The sequence below is a fragment of the Salmo salar genome, chromosome 05 (assembly GCF_965601325.2).
Source record: "Salmo salar chromosome 05, fSalSal1, whole genome shotgun sequence".
Classification (NCBI taxonomy): domain Eukaryota; kingdom Metazoa; phylum Chordata; class Actinopteri; order Salmoniformes; family Salmonidae; genus Salmo; species Salmo salar.
The window spans coordinates 15,127,683-15,155,195 of record NC_138295.1 but is presented as its reverse complement, the minus strand read 5'-3'; the positions used below and the strand labels follow the sequence as shown (position 1 = coordinate 15,155,195).

The 27,513-nt window shown below is 43.3% G+C and overlaps 1 protein-coding gene across 3 annotated transcripts in view; it reads right to left on the bottom strand.

The window, feature by feature from the left end:
- Positions 1 to 1,805: 1,805 nt before the first annotated feature.
- The window catches only part of LOC106604262 (actin filament-associated protein 1-like 1), a 171,894-nt gene continuing 146,186 nt past the window's right edge, over positions 1,806 to 27,513 (bottom strand). For 2 of the 3 annotated variants that reach the window (XM_045717926.2, XM_045717925.2), the window contains exons 5-18: positions 26,735 to 26,972; positions 23,654 to 23,874; positions 23,326 to 23,505; positions 21,826 to 21,906; positions 11,103 to 11,187; positions 10,619 to 10,738; positions 10,147 to 10,358; positions 9,717 to 9,862; positions 9,400 to 9,472; positions 7,984 to 8,080; positions 7,116 to 7,307; positions 6,763 to 6,938; positions 6,557 to 6,655; positions 1,806 to 4,728 (exon numbers count right to left, since the gene is read on the bottom strand). In XM_045717926.2, coding sequence (XP_045573882.1) covers positions 4,702 to 4,728; positions 6,557 to 6,655; positions 6,763 to 6,938; positions 7,116 to 7,307; positions 7,984 to 8,080; positions 9,400 to 9,472; positions 9,717 to 9,862; positions 10,147 to 10,358; positions 10,619 to 10,738; positions 11,103 to 11,187; positions 21,826 to 21,906; positions 23,326 to 23,505; positions 23,654 to 23,874; positions 26,735 to 26,972 — 1,947 coding nt within the window. In that variant the 3' untranslated portion in view covers positions 1,806 to 4,701. The remainder of the gene's footprint in view (positions 4,729 to 6,556; positions 6,656 to 6,762; positions 6,939 to 7,115; positions 7,308 to 7,983; positions 8,081 to 9,399; positions 9,473 to 9,716; positions 9,863 to 10,146; positions 10,359 to 10,618; positions 10,739 to 11,102; positions 11,188 to 21,825; positions 21,907 to 23,325; positions 23,506 to 23,653; positions 23,875 to 26,734; positions 26,973 to 27,513) is intronic. The other variant, XM_045717927.2, reaches the window with a different exon arrangement.

The window sequence follows — 27,513 nt, the reverse complement described above, 5'->3', positions numbered from 1 at the left end:
TTGAATCATCTGTCCATAGAATATTCTTCCAATAGTATTGAGGATCATCCAGGTGCTTCCAGGTACTTTTTGGCAAACTTGAGTCAACTTTTTGGACAACATGGGTCCCATTATGTCTGGTGAAAACCAAACACTGCATAGCACAGTAAAAACCTCATACCAATGGTCAAGCATGGTGGTGGTGGTAGTGTGATGGTTTGGAGATGCTTTGCTGCCTCAGGACCTGGACGACTTGCCTTAATAGAAGGTACCATGAATTCTGCTCTGTATCAGTGAATTCTACAGGAGAATGTCAGGCCATCCGTCTGTGAGCTGAAGCTGAAGGACAGCTGGGTCACGCAGCAAGACAACAATCCTTAACACACAATCAAGTCTATATGAAAATGGCTAAAAAGCTACACATTTGAAGTTTTGGAATGGCCTAATCACAGTCCAGACCTAATCCCAATTGAGATATGGCAGGATTTGAAACGAGCAGTTCATGCTTGAAAAAGCTATTGAGTGTAAGGGGCCAATTACTTTTCACACAGGGGCATTGGGTGTTGCAAAACTTTGTTAATTAAATTGTGTTATTTGTGCAATTGTGTTATTTGTTCACTCAGGTTCTCTTTATCTAATATTAGCTTTTGGTTGAAGATTTGATAATGTTCAGTATCAACAATATAGAAAAACAAGTAAATACTTTTTCACGGTACTGTATACACTATGTGTCATGACAGTGTTTTGACATATTATGACATGGTTATGACCGTATCATAACGTGTTATGACGCTGGGTGTCAAGTTAAGTGTTACCACAGAATCCTACCTGTGCTCCAGGACAGGGCCATCAGTATCACTGCAGGTATCATATCTGTCTGTAACTGGGGCTCCACTGAGCTGTGTTAGCTTGGTGGCTGAAGAGTTGACTGAAGAGTGGAGTGGACTTGTATATCACCGCTTATATTTACATTGACTGGAGAGTGCAGTGGATTTATATCATACATCTTCTTGCGTTCTCATTTCCTCATGCTAATAACAAACCTACTGCTCTTACAACTGATCTGTGATCAGTGTTGGTAGCCACCACAGGAAACAACTCACCAGTTTACCACTGTTTATTTTAAATGCTGCTACATCCTCTGCTGACGTTGATAGGAAGAAACACTGATCACAGATTATCTAGAAATGTATCAAGACTGGTGAGAGTATCTGCAGGTGTACCTATAAAGTACTGTATGCAGATCTGTCCTTAACCTAGTCTACACGTCAATAATCAAATGAGAAAATCTGCCAATCAGATCTCACTTGGTCAATAAATAATCAGATCAATGCAGAAACAGAGTGTTCCTTTGTCTTTATTTCTGGGATAGTCACCTGTTCAAGTGTCTGGGGGTAAGGAATGTTTCCTGGTCCCAGGTCTGTTTGTGTTGTCTGTCCAACTCCTATTATGAAATTGTTGAAGTCGTTGGTGAGACAGCACCAACAGATCTGGGACCAAGCTACATCAGATGCTCCTTCTTGTGCATTTCAATGAACCGGAGTCTCAAATGTAGTTCACTACGATCTCCACCCTTTATTTCAATCCTGTGTGACGTAGACCTGACCAAGTACCCAATGGACAGACAGGTGTTGACCCTGCATCTGGAGAGCTGTGAATAGCCCACCTGACACACACACACACACACACACACACACACACACACACACACACACACACACACACACACACACACACACACACACACACACACACACACACACACACACACACACACACACGTATGCACGCAGACAAACACACACACACACACACACACATGGGAGTGTTGGTCTTCTGAGAACATGTATTTATTAATGTATTTATCACAACCCATAAACCATCTCCAGGTAGTAGGAAATAATTCAGTAAAGTGCAAACATCAATCAGAAATGAGGGTCTGCTTGTGTTAAAATACATGACCTGGGTACAGTGGCTTCGGAAAGCATTCAGACCCCTTGACTTTTTCCACATTGTGTTATGTTACAGCCTTATTCTAAAATGGATTAATAAAAAAAAGTCCTCAGCAATGTAGAGACAATAACCCATAATGACAAAGTGAAAACAAATAAACAAATAAAAAACTAAAATACCTTATTTACATAAGTATTCAGCCCCTTTGCTATGAGACTAGAAACAGAGCTCAGGTGCATCCTGTTTCCACTGAACATCCTTGAGATGTTTCTAGAACTTGGAGTCCACCAGTGCTAAATTCAAATGAGTGGACATGATTTGGAAATGCACACACCTGTCTATATAAGGTCTCACAGTTGACAGTGCATGTCAGAGCAAAAACCAAGCCATGAGGACAAAGGAATTGTCCGTAGAGCTCCAAGACAGGATTGTGTCAAGGCACAGATCTGGGGAATTTTACCAAAACATTTCTGCAGCATTGAAGGTCCTCAAGAACACAACTCCTCAGTAAAAGGCACATGACAGCCCGCTTGGATTTTGCCAAAAGGCATGTAAAGACTCTCAGACCATGAGAAACAAGATTCTCTGGTCTGATGAAACCAAGATTGAACTCTTTGGCCTGAATGCCAAGCGTCACGTCTGGAGGAAACCTGGCACCATCCCTACAGTGAAGCATGGTGGTGGCTGCATCATTCTGTGGGGATGTTTTTCAGCGGCAGGGACTGGGAGACTAGTCAGGATCAAGGCGAAGATGAATGGAGCAAAGTGCAGAGAGATCCTTGATGAAAACTTGCTCCAGAGCGCTCAGGCCTCAGACTGGGGTGAAGGTTCACCTTACAACCCTAAGCACACAGCCAAGACAACGCATGAGTTGCGATGCTGACTCGAGACTTGCGAGACTCGATGCTGTAATTGCTGCCAAAGGTGCTTCAACAAAGTACTGAGTAAAGGGTCTGAATACTTATGTAAATGTGATATTTCAGTTTTTTAATTTTTTATAAATTAGCAAAAATGTCTAAAAACCTGTTATTGCTTTGTCGTCATAGGGTATTGTGTGTAGATTGAGGATTTATATATATATATATATATTAGAATAAGGATGTAACGTAACAAAATGTGGAAAAAGTAAAGGGGTCTGAATACTTTCTGAAGGCACTGTATTTGATGAGTTTTATTAATGATCAGCGGTGTGAATTCCCGTAGATAGGTATTGGCACCTGGTGTCCATTGTTCAGATAATATTTACAGTTACATCTATTATTAGCACCATTTTGTTAGTCATTGTATTGTTTATAGTCATTCATAATTTGAGGGAAAAAGGACCATTGTGCAGTGTGAAAATAATCCTACTATATACAAAACAGACAGCTATATCGTTATGCTAATATAGGACTAATAAAGGCCCAGTGAACTACTTACAAAAAAATTACAAATAAAAAAAGAATCCGATTTTTCAGCGGGTGCTGCAGTACTATCAGTACCCCTACTTCCCGCGGCAAAGGGAGAAAATTATGTTAAAAAAAATAATAATCAGAGATTTTGTCAAGTAGCCCTTTCCTGCAGTCAACTAACAAAAGTTCCTTATTTGGATGTCACGTCCTGACCATAGGCACCTGATGTTATTTTCTATGGTAGAGTTGGTCAGAGCATGACAGGTTTTTTTTCTAGTTTAGTTTTTCTATGTTGTCATGTTCTAGTTATGTATTTCTATGTTGGGTTTTGTTTGGGATGATCTCCAATTAGAGGCAGCTGGTCCTCGTTGTCTCTAATTGGAGATCATACTTAAGTAGGGTTTTTTCCTACCTGGGTTTGTGGGAGATTGTTTTTGAGTAATGTTTCACCTCTGCGTCACGGTTTGTTGTTTTATTCTTTAGTTTATGTTTATGTATTGCATAGTTTCACAGTGTAAATACAATGTGGAACGACACACACGCTGCACTTTGGTCCGCTTCCCCTTCCTACGACAACCGGGAAATTGGACTGATGGGCGGAATCTCCAATTTATTAATTTTTTTAAATCCATTGTTTCTATGTCAAACAGTTTTGTTATATTTCAGTCCTCTGTTATGTATATAAAGTGTAATACTGGGAAGCAAACTCAAAATGGAATACATTTTAAGTCTGTATCTGACATGGTAAAGATGTCTTCTTTTTTTAAGTCCATAACCATGTGTGTGAGGTGTGTGTTTTTAAGCCCATAACTATGTGTGTGAGGTGTATACTTTTGTTTCAAAGTAGATTTGTTTAAGACTACCAAGAAACACTCTGTGGGACCCTGATTTAGCCCACTTCAGTAAAGGTTTAAGTACTTTTATCTACTTCCCCAAAGTCAGATGAACTCATGGATACCATTTGTATGTCTCTGTGTGTAGTTTGAAGGAAGTTGAAGGTAGGTTCTGGAGCCCTTGTTAACTAACTTTAGTGAAATAACTGTAAGTCTACAGGAGAAGTTACCGTAGCATGGACCTAGGAAGTGGCTAAACTGCCAAAATCTGGAAGTATCCCTTTAAAGCCCATCACATACAGTAAATCACTGAGTTTTCCTTCCATGTCCATTGTCTTCCATTCCTGTTCTATGGAACATTCTTACATCTCTCAATGTCCCTTTCTCTGTCGTTTATCAAGGTAAATGAATATCCTTTCTGTACACTGGCACAATATCCTGAATACCTGTCCATTTCGTCCATATCTCTACAAACATCTGAACAACACATCCTCTCTCTGATATGCCTCCAATCATCTCCAATCTTGCTTTAACATCCATATGCCCTAAGCGCATTTCTTCGACTCCCATTCCTGCAAAGAAAATCAACAGTTAAATATTTTTGTGTATTACACTTTAAATGTATTACATGCACGCTGAGTTCTCCTCTGTGAGTTCTCCTCTGTGAGTTCTCCTCTGTGAGTTCTCCTCAGGTGCTCACTTTAACTGCTAGGACACCATTAGACCCCTATGGCCTGATGATGGAACTGGCTGATAGTGACAGACTGTGGCCTGATGATGGAACTGGCTGATAGTGACAGACTGTGGCCTGATGATGGAACTGGCTGATAGTGACAGACTGTGGCCTGATGATGGAACTGGCTGATAGTGACAGACTGTGGCCTGATGATGGAGCTGGCTGATAGTGACAGACTGTGGCCTGATGATGGAGCTGGCTGATAGTGACAGACTGTGGCCTGATGATGGAACTGGCTGATAGTGACAGACTGTGGCCTGATGATGGAGCTGGCTGATAGTGACAGACTGTGGCCTGATGATGGAGCTGGCTGATAGTGACAGACTGTGGCCTGATGATGGAACTGGCTGATAGTGACAGACTGTGGTCTGATGATGGAATTGGCTGATAGTGACAGACTGTGGCCTGATGATGGAACTGGCTGAAAGTGATAGTGACAGACTGTGGCCTGATGATGGAACTGGCTGATAGTGACAGACTGTGGCCTGATGATGGAACTGGCTGATAGTGACAGACTGTGGCCTGATGATGGAGCTGGCTGATAGTGACAGACTGTGGCCTGATGATGGAACTGGCTGATAGTGACAGACTGTGGTCTGATGATGGAACTGGCTGATAGTGATAGTGACAGACTGTGGTCTGATGATGGAACTGGCTGATAGTGATAGTGACAGACTGTGGCCTGATGATGGAACTGGCTGATAGTAACAGACTGTGGCCTGATGATGGAACTGGCTGATAGTGACAGACTGTGGTCTGATGATGGAACTGGCTGATAGTGATAGTGACAGACTGTGGCCTGATGATGGAACTGGCTGATAGTGACAGACTGTGGTCTGATGATGGAACTGGCTGATAGTGATAGTGACAGACTGTGGCCTGATGATGGAACTGGCTGATAGTGACAGACTGTGGCCTGATGATGGAACTGGCTGATAGTGATAGTGGCAGATTGTGGCCTGATGATGGAACTGGCTGATAGTAACAGACTGTGGCCTGATGATGGAACTGGCTGATAGTGACAGACTGTGGTCTTATGATGGAACTGGCTGATAGTGATAGACTGTGGTCTGATGATGGAACTGGCTGATAGTGACAGACTGTGGTCTGATGATGGAACTGGCTGATAGTGAAGTGGCAGATTGTGGCCTGATGATGGAACTGGCTGATAGTGACAGACTGTGGCCTGATGATGGAACTGGCTGATAGTGACAGACTGTGGCCTGATGATGGAACTGGCTGATAGTGACAGACTGTGGCCTGATGATGGAACTGGCTGATAGTGACAGACTGTGGCCTGATGATGGAAATGGCTGATAGTGACAGACTGTGGTCTGATGATGGAACTGGCTGATAGTGACAGACTGTGGTCTGATGATGGAACTGGCTGATAGTGACAGACTGTGGTCTGATGATGGAACTGGCTGATAGTGACAGACTGTGGCCTGAATATGGAACTGGCTGATAGTGACAGACTGTGGCCTGATGATGGAACTGGCTGATAGTAACAGACTGTGGCCTGATGATGGAACTGGCTGATAGTGACAGACTGTGGCCTGATGATGGAACTGGCTGATAGTGACAGACTGTGGAGGCTAAAGCTGCGTCCCTCTAAGATGCATAATTTGGGACCCAGATAAACTGTGTGTGTCTGTCACACTTACCTTGGCTTTCTGCATGACTGTTCCTTTAAAGGAAGAGTAGACAGGAGGTTTCTTACAGCTGACTGGTATAGATCCAGAGCAGTAGGGTCTGCTATAGACCTGAGACACACACGTTAAAATCACTAGCACCACTGATTACTTATTTGCTGGTGGGTCTATGTGTGTGTGTGTGTGCGCATGCATGAGCACATTTGTGTGTGTTGTACCTTGCTGGAGGGTTTGCTCTCCCCAGGTGCCCCCAGAGCTCCTCCTGCTAGACTCTTCTGCAGGTTGTCTTTAACCTGGGTGAGACAGAGCTCCAGGTCCACCCTCTCACTCTCCTTCCCACGGCAAGCCTTCTCTAGCTGGGACACACGTTCACTCAGGGCGCCCCTCTGCTCCTCTGCTCCAGGAACACACAAACAGAGGAAATTGATTAGGGAGCACCTGTATAGTTCCTCCAGTAGAGGGTGGTAGAGCGTTGCTGATTATATTTTGAAGGTACGTTAGGTACTGTAGCCTACTGAGATCTGTTTTGTGTGTGTGTGTTTGAGTGCGTGCGTGTTCTGACCCCTCTTACCTGAGGCAGTCTTCAACCTCTCCTTCACCTCTCTCCTCTCTTGTCTCAGTGTCAGCAGAGTGTTCCGTATTCTATCCCTCTCTCTCTCCAGCTCTTCTTTCTCTTTCAAGTAGTGTTTAGCGTCCTCCTCCGCTCGTGTTTTCCCATAGAGGCCATATTGATTGGCGTCTGGGGGGAGGTGAAAGGTCAGACCTGGTGAGGTTATGGGAAGAAGACGTGACTCTCTCTCTCTCTCTCTCTCTCTCTCTCTCTCTCTCTCTCTCTCTCTCTCTCTCTCTCTCTCTCTCTCTCTCTCTCTCTCTCAGAAAGAGTAGGAGAGAGAAAGACAGGGGGAGAGAGGGAGAGAGGGAGAGAGAGAGAGATGTCAGCAGCGAAGCTAATGAGGTTTTCTCAGAAATCTCAGGTTCCATCCACTCCTCTTCTTTTCTCTCCAGACAGACGGTAGGCTTTGAAGTGACAGACAGACAGACAGACAGACAGACAGACAGACAGACAGACAGACAGACAGACAGACAGACAGACAGACAGACAGACAGACAGACAGACAGACAGACAGAACAGACAGACAGACAGACAGACAGACAGACAGGCTCTGAAGTGACAGACAGAGAAGGAAATAAGCTATCCCACTGGGCAAAAAACTTCATTCAGCAAAGAAATGAAATGTGAAGACAATGAATCAATGTGGAAAACTGATTGGATTTGCAAAAAGTCATCAAGACAAGGGTATTTGGCATTTTTTAATGACCTGGTGAAATATTTTGTTGATTTCACGTTGACTTCACATTAGTTGACAACCAAATGTAAATGAAAACTAGACGTTGAAATGATGTCTGTGCCTAGTGGGATGTGTGTGTGTGTGTCTTACTGGAGCCTGTGTGTTTCAGGGACAGACCAGGTCTGGTCATAGCAGAGTATTTAGTGGAGAAACTGGACCTCTGCTTTGGTCCGGTATCTTCCTCAGGCTGTAGAAGAGAAGGGTGAAGGGAAAAGAACGGAGGACTATGAGAGTCATCAACAAAGAGCAGCAGAAAAAGTAAACACACGCACGCACTCGCACACACACACATGCATTCACATACACACACTCACTCACGCAGTCACACACGCACTCATGCACCACACGCACGCACTCACACACGCACTCACGCATGCAATCACACACACACGCACGTACGCACTCACGCACGCACGCAGTCACGCACGCAGTCACGCACACACACACGCACACACGCACGCACGCACTCACAAACGCACTCACAAACGCACTCACACACGCACTCACACAAGCACTCACACACGCACTCACACATGCCCACACGCACTCACACAGACACGCACTCACACAGACACACGCACACACATGCATTCACATACACACTCACTCTCGCACGCACGCACACATGCACTCACGCACGCAATCACACACACACGCACTCACACACGCACGCACACACACACACACGCACTCACTCACACACACACGCACTCACACAGACACGCACTCACACAGACACGCACTCACACACACACACACACACTCACGCACGCACTCACACATGCACGCACACACTCACGCACAAACTCACGCACACACAGACACGCACTCACACAGACACGCACTCACACAGACACGCACTCACACAGACACGCACTCACACAGACACGCACTCACACACACACACACACTCACACACACACATGCACTCACACAGACACGCACTCACACAGACACGCACTCACACACACACACACACTCACGCACGCACTCACACACGCACGCACACACTCACGCACAAACTCACGCACACACACACACGCACACAGACACGCACACACACTCGCACGCATTCACACACGCACACAGTCACACACGCACGCACTCACACACGCACGCACGCACGCACTCACACACGCACGCACTCAAACACACACACGCACGCACGCACACACTCACGCACTCACACACACTCGCACACATTCACACTCGCACGCATTCACACACGCACACAGTCACACACGCACACAGTCACACACGCACGCAAGCACTCACACACACACACACACACACGCACTCACACACGCACTCACACACGCACTCACTCACTCTCTCACACACACACTCACTCACCCACTCACACACACACACCCACTCACTCACTCACTCACACACACCCCCACACACACACTCACACAGCTCCTCTCGGCACTTCAGAGGAAACCCTCCTGTCTGGGAGTAATTCTCATACATAGAGCCCAGCTGGTCGTGTGTGTGTTTTCCCACCTGCTCTCCCTCATAGGGAACCTCGTCATACATCCTGGAGTCAGTGGAAGTGCTACTAGAAGATGTGGCCCACCTGAGAGAGAGCGGGAGAGAGAGAGAGAGAGGGGGAGAGAGAGAGGGATAGAGAGAGAAAGAGAGAGAGGGGGAGAGAGAAAGAGAGAGGGATAGGAAGAGAGCGAAAGACAGAGGGAGAGAGAGAGGGAGAGAGAGAAAAAAGTGTGAGATTGTGAAATGTGATTGTGAGAGACTGAAACATTTGACAAACACGTCATTCCACCATTCCTCTTTCTCTCTCTCTCTCTCTCTCTCTGACTCACAGGAAAGAGTGTCGCGCGGCATCTCTGATTTTAGCGGTGGTTTCCACATCAACATAGTCGTAGTGTAGTGACTCTGGATCTGTGGCTGTACCTGTCTCTGCCAGCAGAACACCCAGCCATCGCCCCAACTCCTCAGAACTACACGCCTACAGGAGGAAGGAGGTGGAGGGAGATGGAGAGAGAGAGAGTAGGGAGGGAGAGAGAGGAGAGAGAGAGCGAGCAAGCAAGAGAGAGAGAGAGAAAGAGAGACAGAGAGAAATAGAGGTAATGGTCAGATTAGACAGATCTATTATACAAACATTCTGACATTTACCAGCACATGGAAAAGACATGAGTCTGTATTCTAAATTGCTAAACTTCTTGAAGTACTGTATTGAAATGTACGGTGCCATGAATTGTATCCCGTATTGTTGCATGTACAGTATATTACCTCCAATGCAGCCACCTCTGTGCCTCCCTTCAGTATCCTGAGGGTGAAGAGGTGTTTGGTGCCCAGTCCTGGGAACACTTCACACCCATGGAGGGGTAGAGGGGCCAGGGAGGCCCGGGGGTCTCCTCTGTCAGGGTGGAAGTAGAGAAAACCCTCACGCACACAACACCACTGGTCCTGCCATACCTGGCTCACCAACACAGACAGGTAGCCTAGGGAGGAGAGGTGGAGAGGAGAGGAGAGGAAGGAGGAGGGGAGAGGAAGGGAAAGAGGAGAGGAGGACTGTATCATTGCTGTTATCAGTAGGTTATAGTCATATTTAATGAATTTAGCTTCATTGTTTGTGTGTGTAAGTATGTGGAAAGGTTTGAAAGAGAGAGAGAGACAGATAGAAAGAGAGAGAAAGGATATAGAATAGTTCAGGGAAGGAGTGAGAGGTGAGCTGGAGGAGGAGTGGAGGGGGCGGTCCTACCTCGTCGAGGGTCTGGGGAGGGGGGGCGTGCGTCGCCAGGTAGGAGGTGCTTCCTCTTGGAGAAACTGATGATACGTGTTATCTTACGACCTGCTGCTAGAGCCCCCCGCTTCACCTTACCTACACACACACACACACACACACACACACACACGCACACACACACACACACGCACACACGCACGCACACATGCACACATGCACACGCACACGCACGCACACACGCACACGCACACGCACACACACGCACGCAAACACACACACACACGCACACACGCACACACACGCACTCAAACACACACACACGCACACACGCACGCACACGCACACGCACACGCACTCAAACACACACACGCACGCACACACACACACACACACAGACAAACACATACAAACACATAAAACACATAGAAACACGCTGAATAATTTAGGTGAAAGTTATATATAAATCTCCATGTTAGCATCCAAAGCAACAGTTTATCACCCTTCTCTCTGTTGTCCCTGTTGTTCTCTCCTGTAGACACTCCCACACTCGCTGGGTCTGCCATAGTCTTCTCACCAGACAGCCGCTGAGAGGACAGAGGAGGTACATAATAACAGTTTAGTTCAATCAGGAAACACAAAACACCCAACAGCTGAATCTATTCCACCATCCTCCTCCCTTTCCCTTCCCTAGAGAGATAGGAGAGCGAGAGAGAGCAATGTCCTGCTCAGAGAGAGTGACAAGCTTTAATGAGGGGTTGAAGGATGACTGAACTCTGTCAGTACTGTTTACTACCACCACATCTACATCCCTAATGGCACCCTATCCTCTAAATAGTGCACTACTTTGACCAGAGCCAACGGAACGGGCCACAGACTACAATTCAACATCTATTCAACGTTGGTTCAACGTTTGTTGAAACGACGTGGAAACAACGTTGATTTAACCAGTGTGTGCCCAATGGGCATAGACCAGGCCAATAGGGCTCTGGCCAAAAGTAGTCCACTATGTAGGATATAGGGTGCCATTTAGGATGTAAACCTAGACAAGTCCAGTTCTACTGGGTAAACAGATAAACACAGTGACTGATGCTGATGTGTTGTTGTTATTCTGTTGTTCTGTTGTTATTCTGTTGTTCTGTTGTTATTCTGTTGTTCTGTTGTTATTCTGTTGTTCTGTTGTTATTCTGTTGTTCTGTTGTTATTCTGCTGTTCTGTTGTTATTCTGTTGTTCTGTTGTTATTCTGTTGTTCTGTTGTTATTCTGTTGTTCTGTTGTTATTCTGTTGTTCTGTTGTTATTCTGTTGTTCTGTTGTTATTCTGTTATTCTGTTGTTATTCTGCTGTTCTGTTGTTATTCTGTTGTTCTGTTGTTATTCTGTTATTCTGTTGTTATTCTGTTGTTCTGTTGTTATTCTGTTGTTCTGTTGTTATTCTGTTGTTCTGTTGTTATTCTGTTGTTCTGTTGTTATTCTGTTGTTCTGTTGTTATTCTGTTATTCTGTTGTTCTGTTGTTCTGTTGATCTTTCATTATTCTGTTGTTCTGTTGTTATTCTGTTATTCTGTTGTTATTCTGTTATTCTGTTGTTATTCTGTTGTTATGTTGTTATTCTGTTGTTATTCTGTTGTTATGTTGTTATTCTGTTATTCTGTTGTTATTCTGTTGTTATGTTGTTATTCTGTTGTTATTCTGTTGTTGTTCTGTTGTTATTCTGTTGTTATGTTGTTATTCTGTTGTTATGTTGTTATTCTGTTGTTCTGTTGTTATTCTGTTGTTATTCTGTTGTTATTCTGTTATTCTGTTGTTATTCTGTTATTCTGTTGTTATTCTGTTGTTATTCTGTTGTTATTCTGTTATTCTGTTGTTATTCTGTTGTTATTCTGTTGTTATTCTGTTGTTATTCTGTTGTTCTGTTGTTATTCTGTTATTCTGTTGTTATTCTGCTGTTATTCTGCTGTTCTGTTGTTATTCTGTTGTTCTGTTGTTGTTCTGTTGTTATTCTGTTATTCTGTTGTTATTCTGTTATTCTGTTGTTATTCTGTTATTCTGTTGTTGTTCTGTTGTTATTCTGTTATTCTGTTGTTATTCTGCTGTTCTGTTGTTATTCTGTTATTCTGTTGTTGTTCTGTTGTTATTCTGTTATTCTGTTGTTATTCTGCTGTTCTGTTGTTATTCTGCTGTCGTTGATTCTGCTGCTGTTATTCTGTTCGTTGATTCTGTTGATTCTGTTATTCTGTGTTATTCTGTTGTTATTCTGTGTTATTCTGTTATTCTGTTTTCTGTTGTTATTCTGTTGATTCTGCTGTCGTTATTCTGCTGTCTGTTATTCTGTTCGTTGCTGTTGTTATTCTGTTGCGGATTCTGGCGTTGTTATTCTGTTGTTATTCTGTTGTTATTCTGTTATTCTGTTGTTATTCTGTTGTTATTCTGTTGTTATTCTGTTATTCTGTTATTCTGTTGTTATTCTGTTGTTATTCTGCTGTTCTGTTATTATTCTGCTGTTCTGTTATTATTCTGTTATTCTGTTGTTATTCTGTTGTTATTCTGTTGTTCTGTTGTTATTCTGTTATTCTGTTGTTATTCTGTTGTTCTGTTGTTATTCTGCTGTTCTGTTGTTATTATGTTGTTCTGTTGTTATTCTGTTATTCTGTTGTTATTCTGTTGTTCTGTTGTTATTCTGCTGTTCTGTTGTTATTCTGTTATTCTGTTGTTGTTCTGTTGTTATTCTGTTATTCTGTTGTTATTCTGCTGTTCTGTTGTTATTCTGCTGTTCTGTTATTATTCTGTTATTCTGTTGTTGTTCTGTTGTTATTCTGTTATTCTGTTGTTATTCTGCTGTTCTGTTGTTATTCTGCTGTTCTGTTATTCTGTTATTCTGTTGTTATTCTGTTGTTATTCTGTTATTCTGTTGTTATTCTGTTGTTATTCTGTTGTTATTCTGTTATTCTGTTATTCTGTTGTTATTCTGTTGTTATTCTGCTGTTCTGTTATTATTCTGCTGTTCTGTTATTATTCTGTTATTCTGTTGTTATTCTGTTGTTCTGTTGTTATTCTGTTGTTCTGTTGTTATTCTGTTGTTATTCTGTTGTTATTCTGTTATTCTGTTATTCTGTTGTTATTCTGTTGTTATTCTGCTGTTCTGTTATTATTCTGCTGTTCTGTTATTATTCTGTTATTCTGTTGTTATTCTGTTGTTATTCTGTTGTTCTGTTGTTATTCTGTTATTCTGTTGTTATTCTGTTGTTCTGTTGTTATTCTGCTGTTCTGTTGTTATTATGTTATTCTGTTGTTATTCTGTTGTTATTCTGTTGTTATTCTGTTGTTATTCTGTTGTTATTCTGTTGTTATTCTGTTGTTCTGTTGTTATTCTGTTGTTCTGTTGTTATTCTGCTGTTCTGTTGTTATTATGTTATTCTGTTGTTATTCTGTTGTTCTGTTGTTATTCTGTTATTCTGTTGTTCTGTTGTTGTTCTGTTGTTGTTCTGCTGTTCTGTTGTTATTCTGCTGTTCTGTTATTATTCTGTTATTCTGTTGTTGTTCTGTTGTTATTCTGTTATTCTGTTGTTATTCTGCTGTTCTGTTGTTATTCTGTTGTTATTCTGTTGTTATTCTGTTGCTGTTGTTATTCTGTTGTTATTCTGTTGTTATTCTGTTGTTCTGTTATTATTATGTTATTCTGTTGTTATTCTGTTGTTCTGTTGTTATTCTGTTGTTCTGTTGTTATTCTGTTGTTCTGTTGTTATTCTGTTGTTATTATGTTATTCTGTTGTTATTCTGTTGTTCTGTTATTATTATGTTATTCTGTTGTTATTCTGTTATTCTGTTGTTATTCTGTTGTTCTGTTATTATTCTGCTGTTCTGTTGTTATTCTGTTGTTCTGTTATTATTATGTTATTCTGTTGTTATTCTGTTATTCTGTTGTTCTGTTGTTATTCTGTTGTTATTCTGTTGTTCTGTTGTTATTCTGTTGTTATTCTGCTGTTCTGTTATTATTCTGTTGTTCTGTTATTATTATGTTATTCTGTTATTATTCTGTTGTTCTGTTATTATTATGTTATTCTGTTGTTATTCTGTTGTTCTGTTGTTATTCTGTTGTTCTGTTGTTATTCTGTTGTTATTCTGTTGTTATTCTGTTGTTATTCTGTTGTTATTCTGTTGTTCTGTTATTATTCTGTTATTCTGTTGTTATTCTGTTGTTATTCTGTTGTTCTGTTGTTATTCTGTTGTTATTCTGTTGTTATTCTGTTATTCTGTTGTTATTCTGTTGTTATTGTGCTGTTCTGTTGTTATTCTGTTGTTCTGTTGTTATTCTGTTGTTCTGTTGTTATTCTGTTGTTCTGTTGTTATTCTGTTATTCGGATGTTAATCTGTTGTTCTGTTGTTATTCTGTTATTCTGTTGTTATTCTGTTGTTCTGTTGTTATTCTGTTATTCTGTTGTTATTCTGTTGTTCTGTTGTTATTCTGCTGTTCGGATGTTATTCTGTTGTTATTCTGTTGTTGTTCTGTTGTTATTCTGTTATTCTGTTGTTATTCTGTTGTTCTGTTGTTATTCTGTTGTTCTGTTGTTATTCTGCTGTTCGGATGTTATTCTGCTGTTCGGATGTTATTCTGTTGTTCTGTTGTTATTCTGTTGTTCTGTTGTTATTCTGTTGTTCTGTTGTTCTGTTATTATTCTGTTGTTCTGTTGTTATTCTGTTGTTATTCTGTTGTTCTGTTGTTATTCTGTTGTTGTCACGTCCTGACCAGTAAAGGGGTTATTTGTTATTGTAGTTTGGTCAGGACATGGCAGGGGGTGTTTGTTTTATGTGTTTCAGGGTTTTTTGGTTAATGTTCTATGTTAAAATATTTCTATGTTCGTTCTAGTTTTTCTATTTCTATGTTTAGTTTATTGGGTTGACCTTCAATTGGAGGCAGCTGTTCCTCGTTGCCTCTAATTGAAGGTCCTATTTAGTTGGGGTGTTTTTTCATGGGTTTTTGTGGGTAGTTGTTCCAAGTGTATCTGTGTGCCTCACAGGACTGTTTTCTCGTCGTTGTTTTTTGATTAAGTGTTTGTTTTTTGGTTTTCTTCACAATAAAGAAGATGAGTATACACATTCCCGCTGCGTTTTGGTCTAATCCTTACGACGAACGTGACAGAACTACCCACCACCAACGGACCAAGCAGCAGAGGAAGGAGCAGCAGAGGGATTTGGAGTCATGGACATGGGAGGAAATTTTGGATGGGGCAGGACATTGGCACCAGGCTGGGGAGTTCCGGCGACCTAAGGAGGAGCTGGAGGCAGCCAAGGCAGAGTGGCGTTATTACGAGGCGTTATCCGCGCAGATTGGCAAGTGTGAGAGGCAGCCCCAAGACATTTTTTAGGGGGGGCACATGGAAAGAGTGGCTAGGTCAGGTAATAAACCTAAGCCAACTCCCCGTGCTTATTATGAGGAGCAGCGGATCATGAGAGAGCCGGTCTATGCGGAAGTGCGCACGATCTCGCCCATGCGCATGCACAGTCCGGTGCGAGCGATCCCAGCCCCTCGCAAGTGTCGCGCTAGAGTGGGCATCCAGCCAGGTAGGAGTATGCCTGCGCAGTATATCTGGCCACCAGTACGTCTCCTAGGCCCAGTCTACCCTACGCCTGCTCTACGCACGGCAGCCATCAGGCCTCTGCACAGCCCAGTTCGCCCTGTGCCAGCACTCCGCCCGTGCAGGGCTACTGTGACTACCCAGCCAGGATGGGTGGTGCAGGCTGTGCGCTCCAGACCTCCAGTGCTTGTTCATGGCCCGGTGTACCCTGTTCCTGCTCCTCGCACTAGCCCTGAGGTGCGTGTCTCTAGTCTGGCACCAGCACCACACACCAGGCCTCCAGTGCGTCAGCCCAGTCTAGTACGTCCTGTTCCTGCTCCTCGCACTAGCCTTGAGGTGCGTGTCTCCAGTCTGGTACCTCCACTACCAGCCCCACGCACCAGGCCTCCAGTGCGCCTGCCCAGTCCAGTTCGTCCTGCTCCTGCTCCTCGCACTGGCCTTGAGGTGCGTGTTACCAGTCTGGCACCTCCAAAGCCAGCCCCACGCACCAGGCCTGTAGTGCGCCTGTCCAGTCCAGAGCTTCCAGAGACAGTGCCCCGTCCAGAGCTTCCGGCGACAGTTCCCCGTCCAGAGCTTCCGGCGACAGTTCCCCGTCCAGAGCTTCCGGCGCAGCCAGAGTCGCCCTCCAGTCCGGAACCGGCGCAGCCAGAGTCGCCCTCCAGTCCGGAACCGGCGCAGCCAGAGTCGCCCTCCAGTCCGGAACCGGCGCAGCCAGAGTCGCCCTCCAGTCCGGAACCGGCGCAGCCAGAGTCGCCCTCCAGTCCGGAACCGGCGCAGCCAGAGTCGCCCTCCAGTCCGGAGCTCCCAGAGTCGCCCATCAGCCTGAGGACTCCAGCGACGCGCATCAGCCCGAGGTCTCCAGCGACGCGCCTTAGCCCTGAGCCTTCAGCAGGGGTGGAAAGGTTAGGTTGGGGACTAAGGCTGGAGCCTGAGCCACCTCCATAGTAGGAGGATTGGGGAGGGGGGTGTAGCACAAGAACCGTCGGTGACGGTGGCCACCCTCCCTTCCCTCCCTTTAGTTTGGGATTATTTTTGTTTTGGGGTTTATTTTTGTGTTTTTTGTTTGAGGTGCATCCGGGGTCTGCACCTTTGGGGGTGGGTACTGTCACGTCCTGTCAGTAAAGGGGTTCTTTGTTATTGTAGTTTGGTCAGGACGTGGCAGGGGGTGTTTGTTTTATGTGTTTGTTTTTTTTTGGTTAGTATATTTCTATGTTTGTTCTAGTTTTTCTATTTCTATGTTTAGTTTATTGGGTTGACCTTCAATTGGAGGCAGCTGTTCCTCGTTGCCTCTAATTGAAGGTCCTATTTAGTAGGGGTGTTTTTTCATGGGTTTGTGTGGGTAGTTGTTCCAAGTGTAGCTGTGTGCTTCACAGGACTGTTTTCTCGTCGTTGTTTTTTGATTAAGTGTTTGTTTTTTGTTTTTCTTCACAATAAAGAAGATGAGTATACACATTCCCGCTGTGTTTTGGTCCCATCCTTACGACGAACGTGACAGTTGTTCTGTTGTTATTCTGTTGTTCTGTTGTTGTTCTGTTGTTGTTCTGCTGTTCTGTTGTTGTTGTTATTCTGTTGTTCTGTTGTTATTCTGTTGTTCTGTTGTTATTCTGTTGTTCTGTTGTTATTCTGCTGTTCTGTTGTTATTCTGTTGTTATGTTGTTATTCTGCTGTTCTGTTGTTATTCTGCTGTTCTGTTATTATTCTGTTCTGTTGTTATTCTGCTGTTCTGTTGTTATTCTGTTCTGTTGTTGTTCTGTTGTTATTCTGTTATTCTGTTGTTATTCTGTTGTTATTCTGTTGTTATTCTGTTGTTATTCTGTTGTTGTTCTGTTGTTATTCTGTTGTTCTGTTGTTATTCTGTTGTTATTCTGTTGTTATTCTGTTGTTATTCTGTTGTTATGTTGTTATTCTGCTGTTCTGTTATTATTCTGTTCTGTTGTTGTTCTGTTGTTATTCTGTTGTTCTGTTATTATTCTGTTCTGTTGTTATTCTGCTGTTCTGTTGTTATTCTGTTCTGTTGTTGTTCTGTTGTTATTCTGTTATTCTGTTGTTATTCTGTTCTGTTGTTATTCTGCTGTTCTGTTGTTATTCTGTTCTGTTGTTATTCTGTTGTTATTCTGTTGTTATTCTGTTGTTATTCTGTTGTTGTTCTGTTGTTATTCTGCTGTTCTGTTGTTATTCTGTTGTTATTCTGCTGTTCTGTTGTTATTCTGTTGTTATTCTGTTGTTCTGTTATTATTCTGTTCTGTTGTTATTCTGCTGTTCTGTTGTTATTCTGTTCTGTTGTTGTTCTGTTGTTATTCTGTTATTCTGTTGTTATTCTGTTGTTATTCTGTTGTTATTCTGTTATTCTGTTGTTATTCTGTTGTTATTCTGTTGTTCTGTTGTTATTCTGTTATTCTGTTATTATTATGTTATTCTGTTATTATTATGTTATTCTGTTATTATTATGTTATTCTGTTGTTATTCTGTTGTTATTCTGTTATTCTGTTGTTATTCTGCTGTTCTGTTGTTATTCTGTTGTTCTGTTGTTCTGTTGTTATTCTGTTGTTCTGTTGTTATTCTGTTATTCTGTTGTTATTCTGTTGTTCTGTTGTTGTTCTGTTGTTATTCTGTTATTCTGTTATTCTGTTGTTATTCTGTTATTCTGTTGTTATTCTGTTGTTCTGTTGTTCTGTTGTTATTCTGTTATTCTGTTGTTATTCTGTTGTTATTCTGTTATTCTGTTGTTATTCTGTTGTTCTGTTGTTCTGTTGTTATTCTGTTGTTCTGTTGTTATTCTGTTATTCTGTTGTTATTCTGTTGTTCTGTTGTTGTTCTGTTGTTATTCTGTTATTCTGTTGTTATTCTGTTGTTCTGTTGTTGTTCTGTTGTTATTCTGTTGTTATTCTGTTGTTATTCTGTTGTTCTGTTGTTATTGTGCTGTTCTGTTGTTATTCTGCTGTTCTGTTGTTATTCTGCTGTTCTGTTATTCTGTTGTTCTGTTATCATTCTGTTGTTGTTCTGCTGTTCTGTAATTATTCGTTGTTCTGCTGTTCTGTAATTATTCGTTGTACTGCTGTTCTGCTGTTCTGTAATTATTCTCTGTACTGTTGTTATTCTGTTTATCTGTGTTATTGTTGTTCTGTGTTTTTCTGTTGTTATTCTGTTGTTCTGTTTTTATTCTGGGTTTGGCCGGGGTAGGCTGTCATTGTAAATAAGATTTTTCTTAACTGACTTGCCTATTTAAATACCGGTTACATTCTGTTCAGTTATTATTCTGTTTTTTGAGTTATTCTGCTGTTCTGTTATTCTAAGTTATTATGTTGTTCTTTTGTTATTCTGCTATTATTCTGTTATTATGTTGTTCTGTTATTATTATTTTGTTCTGCTTTTATTCTGTTGTTCTGTTGTTATTCTGTTGTTCTGCTATTATTCTGTTCTGTTGTTCTGTTTTTCTGTTATTATTCTATTATTCTATTGTTCTGTTGTTATTCTGTTGTTCTGTTATTCTGTTGTTCTGTTGGTGTTCTGTTGTTGTTCTGTTGTTATTCTGTTCTATTATTATTATGTTATTACATTGTTCTGTTGGTATTCTGTTGTTCTGATATTATTCTGTTATTATATTGTTCTGTTGATCTGTTATTATTCTGTTGTGCTGTTGCTATTCTGTTATTCTGTTATTATTCTGTTATTCTGTTGTTCTGTTGCTATTCTGTTGTTATGTTGTTATTCTGTTGTTCTGTTGTTATTCTGTTCTTTTATTATTCTGTTGTTCTGATATTATTCTGTTATTATATTGTTCTGTTGATCTGTTATTATTCTGTTGTTCTGTTGTTATTCTGCTCTGTTATTATTCTGTTGTTATTCTGTTCTTTTATTATTCTGTTGTTCTGTTATTATTCTGCTCTGTTATTATTCTGTTGTTCTGTTGTTATTCTGTTCTTTTATTATTCTGTTGTTCTGTTGTTCTTCTATTGTTCTTTGTTTAGGCCATGGGTTCTATTGGGTTTAACACACTCTAGTGTAACCCCTCACTGACTCTAGTGTAACACACACTGACTCTAGTGTAACCCCTCACTGACTCTAGTGTAACCCCTCACTGACTCGAATGTAACCCCTCACTGACTCTAGTGTAACACACACTGACTCTACTGTTACACACACTGACTCTACTGTTACACACACTGACTCTACTGTTACACACACTGACTCTAGTGTAACCCCTCACTGACTCTAGTGTAACACACACTGACTCTAATGTAACCCCTCACTGACTCTAGTGTAACACACACTGACTCTAATGTAACCCCTCACTGACTCATGTAACCCCTCACTGACTCTAGTGTAACCCCTCACTGAACTGTTACACACACTGACTCTAATGTAACCCCTCACAGACTCTACTGTTACACTCACTGACTCTAATGTAACCCCTCACTGACTCTAATGTAACCCCTCACTGACTCTAGTGTAACACACACTGACTCTAGTGTAACCCCTCACTGACTCTTGTGTAACCCCTCACTGACTCTACTGTTACACACACAGACTCTACTGTTACACACACTGACTCTACTGTTACACACACTGACTCTACTGTTACACACACTGACTCTACTGTTACACACACTGACTCTAGTGTAACCCCTCACTGACTCTTGTGTAACCCCTCACTGACTCTACTGTTACACACACTGACTCTACTGTTACACACACTGACTCTACTGTTACACACTGACTCTACTGTTACACACACTGACTCTAGTGTAACCCCTCACTGACTCTTGTGTAACCCCTCACTGACTCTAGTGTAACACACACTGACTCTAATGTAACCACACACTGACTCTAATGTAACCCCTCACTGACTCTAATGTAACCACTCACTGACTCTAGTGTAACACACACTGACTCTAATGTAACCACACACTGACTCTAGTGTAACACACACTGACTCTAATGTAACCCCTCACTGACTCTAATGTAACCCCTCACTGACTCTAATGTAACCCCTCACTGACTCTTGTGTAACACCTCACTGACTCTTGTGTAACCCCTCACTGACTCTACTGTTACACACACTGACTCTACTGTTACACACACTGACTTTACTGTTACACACACAGACTAATGTAACACACACTGACTCTAATGTAACCACACACTGACTCTAATGTAACCCCTCACTGACTCTAGTGTAACCCCTCACTGACTCTGTTGTAACCCCTCACTGACTCTAGTGTAACACACACTGACTCTAGTGTACAACACACAATGACTCTAGTGTTATACACACTGACTCTAGTGTTACACACACTGACTCTAGTGTTACACACACTGACTCTAGTGTACAACACACACTGACTCTAGTGTACAACACACACTGACTCTAGTGTACAACACACACTGACTCTAGTGTACAACACACACTGACTCTAGTGTACAACACACACTGACTCTAGTGTTACACACACTGACTCTAGTGTTACACACACTGACTCTAGTGTACAACACACACTGACTCTAGTGTACAACACACACTGACTCTAGTGTACAACACACACTGACTCTAGTGTAACACACACTGACTCTAGTGTACAACACACACTGACTCTAGTGTAACACACACTGACTCTAGTGTAACACACACTGACTCTAGTGTACAACACACACCTTGTCCAGCTCAGTCTTTCTGGGCATCATTGGAGAAGTGGGCTCTTCTGGTCCTTTTACCTGACTCACTTTATGGACCACCTGAGAACACACACAAACACACACACACACACACACACACACACACACACACACACACACACACACACACACACACACACACACACACACACACACACACACACACACACACACACACACACACACACACACACACACACACACACACACACACACACACACACACACACACACACACAGGGTTGGGGGGGGGGGCACACAATGCAAATAGTCCAGGTAGCCATTTGATTAGTTGTGCAGGAGTCTTATGGCTTGGGGGTAAAAACTGTTGAGAAGCCTTTTTGTCCTAGACTTGGCACTCCGGTACCGCTTGCCATGCGGTAGCAGAGAGAACAGTCTATGACTGGGGTGGCTGGGGTCTATGACTGACACCGCCTGGTGTAGAGGTCCTGGATGGCAGGCAGCTTAGCCCCAGTGATGTACTGGGCCGTACGCACTACCCTCTGTAGTGCCTTGCGGTCAGAGGCCGAGCAATTGCCGTACCAGGCAGTGATGCAACCAGTCAGGATGCTCTCGATGTTGCAGCTGTAGAACCTTTTGAGGATCTCAGGACCCATGCCAAATCCTTTTAGTTTCCTGAGGGTGAATACGCTTTGTCGTGCCCTCTTCACGGCTGTCTTGGTGTGTTTGCCCATTCTAGTTTGTTGATGATGTGGACACCAAGGAACTTGAAGCTCTCAACCTGCTCCACAACAGCCCCGTCAATGAGAATGGGGGCGTGCTCGGTCCTCCTTTTCCTGTAGTCCACAATCATCTCCTTAGTCTTGGTTATGTTGAGGGATAGGTTGTTATCCTGGCACCACCCGGCCAGGTCTCTGACCTCCTCCCTATAGGCTGTCTCGTAGTTGTCGGTGACCATGCCTACCACTGTTGTGTCATCTGCAAACTTAATGATGGTGTTGGAGTCGTGCCTGGCCATGCAGTTGTGGGTGAACAGGGAGTACAGGAGGGGACTGAGCACGCACCCCTGGGGAGCTCAAGTGTTGAGGATCAGCATGGCAGATGTGTTGCTACCTACCCTCACCACCTGGGGGCGGCCCATCAGGAAGTCCAGGATCCAGTTGCAGAGGGAGGTGTTTAGTCCCAGGATCCTTAGCTTAGTGATGAGCTTTGAGGGTACTATGGTGTTTAAAGCTGAGCTGTAGTCAATGAATAGAATTCTCACATAAGTGTTCCTTTTGTCCAGGTGGGAAAGGGCAGTGTGGAGTGCAATAGAGATTGCATCATCTGTGGATCTGTTTGAGCGGTATGCAAATTGGAGTGGGTCTAGGGTTTCTGGGATAATGGTGTTGATGTGAGCCATTACCAACCTTTCAAAGCACTTCACGGCTACGGACGTGAGTGCTACAGGCCTGTAGTCATTTAGGCAGGTTGCCTAAAGGTGCATGCGTTTGTGTGTTGTGTGTGTTTTGTCCTCACCCTGAGCCACCTGTGTGCCTGCTCCCTGCTCTGCACAGCCAAGACCAGAGCCTCTCCACTGGGTGGAGTGAACCTCAGCTCATGTCTCTTCCTGCGTCCGTCTTTAGGGGCGTAGACCACAGTGCACTGGAGCAGGGGCAGGTCAAAATATGGGGACACGTCCTTAGAACTCTTATAGCACTGGAGGAGAGAACACAGGGGTTAAGGATTGTGTGTGTGTGTGTGTGTGTGTGTGTGTGTGTGTGTGTGTGTGTGTGTGTGTGTGTGCGTGCGTGTGTGTGTGCGTGCGTGCGTGCGTGCGTGCGTGCGTGCGTGCGTGTGTGTGTACCTGTAGCCTGTTGTCCCGTATGACAGTCAGTTGCTTAGCCCACTGTCCGAAGCGTTTCTTTCGCAGCAGGAAGGCACAGATCCTACAGTCCCTGGCAGGGAGCATGGAGCTCTCATCACTAGGCCACTGGTGGGTCAGCCTGGACCCAGGCCCTGCTCCTCTTTCCTCTTCATCTTCCTCATACGACTCATAGGAACTACTTAGAGCATCAGAGTCATTGTCTGGGGGGAGAAATACCAACAAACTACAGTTAGACTGAGACCAATCAGAAGAAACTACAGTTAGTAGTTTGGCTTGTCACCTAAAACCCTGACAAACTTTTACAGATGCACAACTGAGAGCATCCTGTCGGGCTGTATCACCGCCTGGTACAGCAACTGCACCGCCCTCAACCGCAAGGCATTCCAGAGGGTGGTGCGGTCTGCACAACGCATCACCGGGGGCAAACTTCCTGCCTTCCAGGACACCTACAGCTCCCGACGTCACAGGAAGGCCAAAAAGATCATCAAGGACAAGAACCAACCGAGCCATGGCCTGTTCATCCAACTACCATCCAGAAGGCGAGGTCAGTACAGGTGCATCAAAGCTGGGACCGAGAGCTTCTATCTCAAGGCCATCAGACTGCTAAACAGCAATCACTAACTCAGCGAGGCTGCTGCCTACATAGAGACTCACTAGTCACTTTAAACAATGACACCTTAATAATGTTTACATATTCTACATTACTCATCTCATAAAATAAAATCTGGAATCGGCTTCCTACATTACAACAAAGTATCCTTCACTCATGCTGCCAAACATACCGTCGTAAAACTGACCATCCTACCGATCCTCGACTCCTGTGATGTCATCTATAAAATAGCCTCAAACACTCTGCTCAACAAATTGGATGCAGTCTATCACAGTGCCATCCATTTTGTCACCAAAGCCCCATACACTACCCACCACTGCGACCTGTACGCACTCGTTGGTTGGCCCTCGCTTCATACTTGTCGCCAAACCCACTGGCTCCAGGTCATCTACAAGTCTCTGCTAGGTAAAGCCCCGCCTTATCTCAGCTCACTGGTCAGCATAGCAGCACCCACTCGTAGCATGCGCTCCAGCAGGTATATCTCTCTGGTCACCCCCAAAGCCAATTCCTCCTTTGGTCGTCTTTCCTTCCAGTTCTCTGCTGCCATTGACTGGAACGAACTGCAAAAATCTCTGAAGCTGGAGACTCATATCTCCCTCACTAGCTTTAAGCACCAGCTGTCAGAGCAGCTCACAGATCACTGCACCTGTACATAGCCCATCTGTAAACAGCCCATCTATCTACCTACCTCATCCCCATACTGTATTTATTTCTTTATCTTGCTCCTTTGCACCCCAGTATCTCTACTTGCACATTCATCTTCTGCACATCTACCATTCCAGTGTTTAATTGGTATATTGTAATTACTTCGCCACCATGGCCTATTTATTGCCTTAACTCCCTTATCGTACCTCATTTGCACTCACTGTATATAGACTTCGTTTTCTTTTGTTCTACTGTATTATTGACTGTATGTTTTGTTTATTCCATGTTTAACTCTGTGTTGTTGTATGTGTCGAATTGCTATGCTTTATCTTGGCCAGGTCACAGTTACAAATGAGAACTTGTTCTCAACTTGCCTACCTGGTTAAATAAATAAATACATAAAAAATATGAATATACTGCATCTTATACCATCCGCTGCATCTTGCCTATGCCGCTCGGCCATTGCTCATCCATATATTTACATGTACATATTCTCATTTCATCCCTTTAGATTTGTGTGTATTAGGAAGTTGTTGGGGAATTGTTAGATTACTTGTTAGATATTACTGCACTGTTGGAACAAGAAGCACAAGCATTTCAGTACACTCGCATTAACATCTGCTAACCATGTGTATGTGACCAATAACATTTGATTTGATTTAGACTGAGACCAATCAGAAGAAACTACAGTTAGACTGAGACCAATCAGAAGAAACTACAGTTAGACTGAGACCAATCAGAAGAAGCTACAGTTAGACTGAGACCAATCAGAAGAAGCTACAGTTAGACTGAGACCAATCAGAAGAAACTACAGTTAGACTGAGACCAATCAGAAGATACTACAGTTAGACTGAGACCAATCAGAATTGTAACGATGTGCATTGAGAGCCAGGAAGAAAGTTCAGGGAGTGAGTGTTTTAATAAATAAACACAACATAATACAAAAATAAGAAACACGAACAACGCACAGAACTGACACAGAAACAGAAACAATGACGACTGGGGAAGAAACCAAAGAGAGTGACATATAAAGGGCAGGTAATCAAGGAGGTGATGGAGTCCAGGTGATTGTCATTATGTGCAAATGCACATAACACTGGTGACAGGTGTGCACCATAAAAGAGCAGCATGGTGACCTAGAGGCCAGAGAGAGAGCACACGTAACAAGAATAAACTACAGTTAGACTGAGACCAATCAGAAGATACTACAGTTAGACTGAGCCCAATCAGAAGAAGCTACAGTTAGACTGAGACCAATCAGAAGAAGCTACAGTTAGACTGAGCCCAATCAGAAGAAGCTACAGTTAGACTGAGACCAATCAGAAGAAGCTACAGTTAGACTGAGACCAATCAGAATAAACTACAGTTAGACTGAGACCAATCAGAAGAAGCTACAGTTAGACTGTGTTATTGTCGTCTGTGTTATTAAGGGATGAAACTTCTTAAAATATCTTTAGGAGTGAAATGTTAATACGCTTCTCTTTTTTGTGTGTGAATTATTGCCCGGAAGTTCACTCTTGATTGTAGAAAAGATACACACACACACACACACACACACACACACACACACACACACACACACACACACACACACACACACACACACACACACACACACACACACACACACACACACACACACACACACACACACACACACATACTGTACATCTGCACATGTTTATGACAAAGAACAAAACGTCAATGTCACCCTGAAAAAGGAGTTGTAAACACACAGACCAGAAGCTATGCATCTGGTCTCGTTGTGGTACTGTAGGATATGTTTTCTACTACATTTGACTCACAGGAGTTATGGTGTTGTCGTCCGTTGATGCAGGTAGAAGGGGAGTTGTTGTCTGCATCCTCATAGTAACCATCCTCTATGGAGTTAGGTGGGCTGGAGCTACCGCGGGTGGTGATGTACTCTGGCTGCTTGCCAGGGCTGAGAGGTACTGCCTCTTCATAGTAAGCCTCAGGATGGGGGGTGGTAGGCAGGGGCGGAGGGGTCTCTGATGAGTGGGGGGGAGAGGAGTTTGGACAGCTCTATAGGATAGGTAAACACAGGTACTGCACTTACACACCAACATGTAACCACAAATGAAAAAAAATTAATCTAGATGAATTCCACGCACACACATACACACACCACACACACACTGTGCAACGCTAGGTCACTTGGAAAATAAGTGTAGAATGGGACTAGACAGGAGACGCTCCACACCAGCTTGACGGATGAGCTCTAAGAGCACTACGGGGGGGGGGGATCAGCAACACTATGGAGGATCATCTAACACTATGGAGGATCATCTAACACTATGGAGGATTATCTAACACTATGGAGGATCATCTAACACTATGGAGGATTATCTAACACTATGGAGGATCATCAACACTATGGAGGATCATCAACACTATGTAGGATCATCTAACACTATGGAGGATCATCAACACTATGGAGGATCATCTAACACTATGGAGGATCATCAACACTATGGAGGATCATCAACACTATGGAGGATCATCTAACACTATGGAGGATCATCAACACTATGAAGGATCATCAACACTATGGAGGATTATCTAA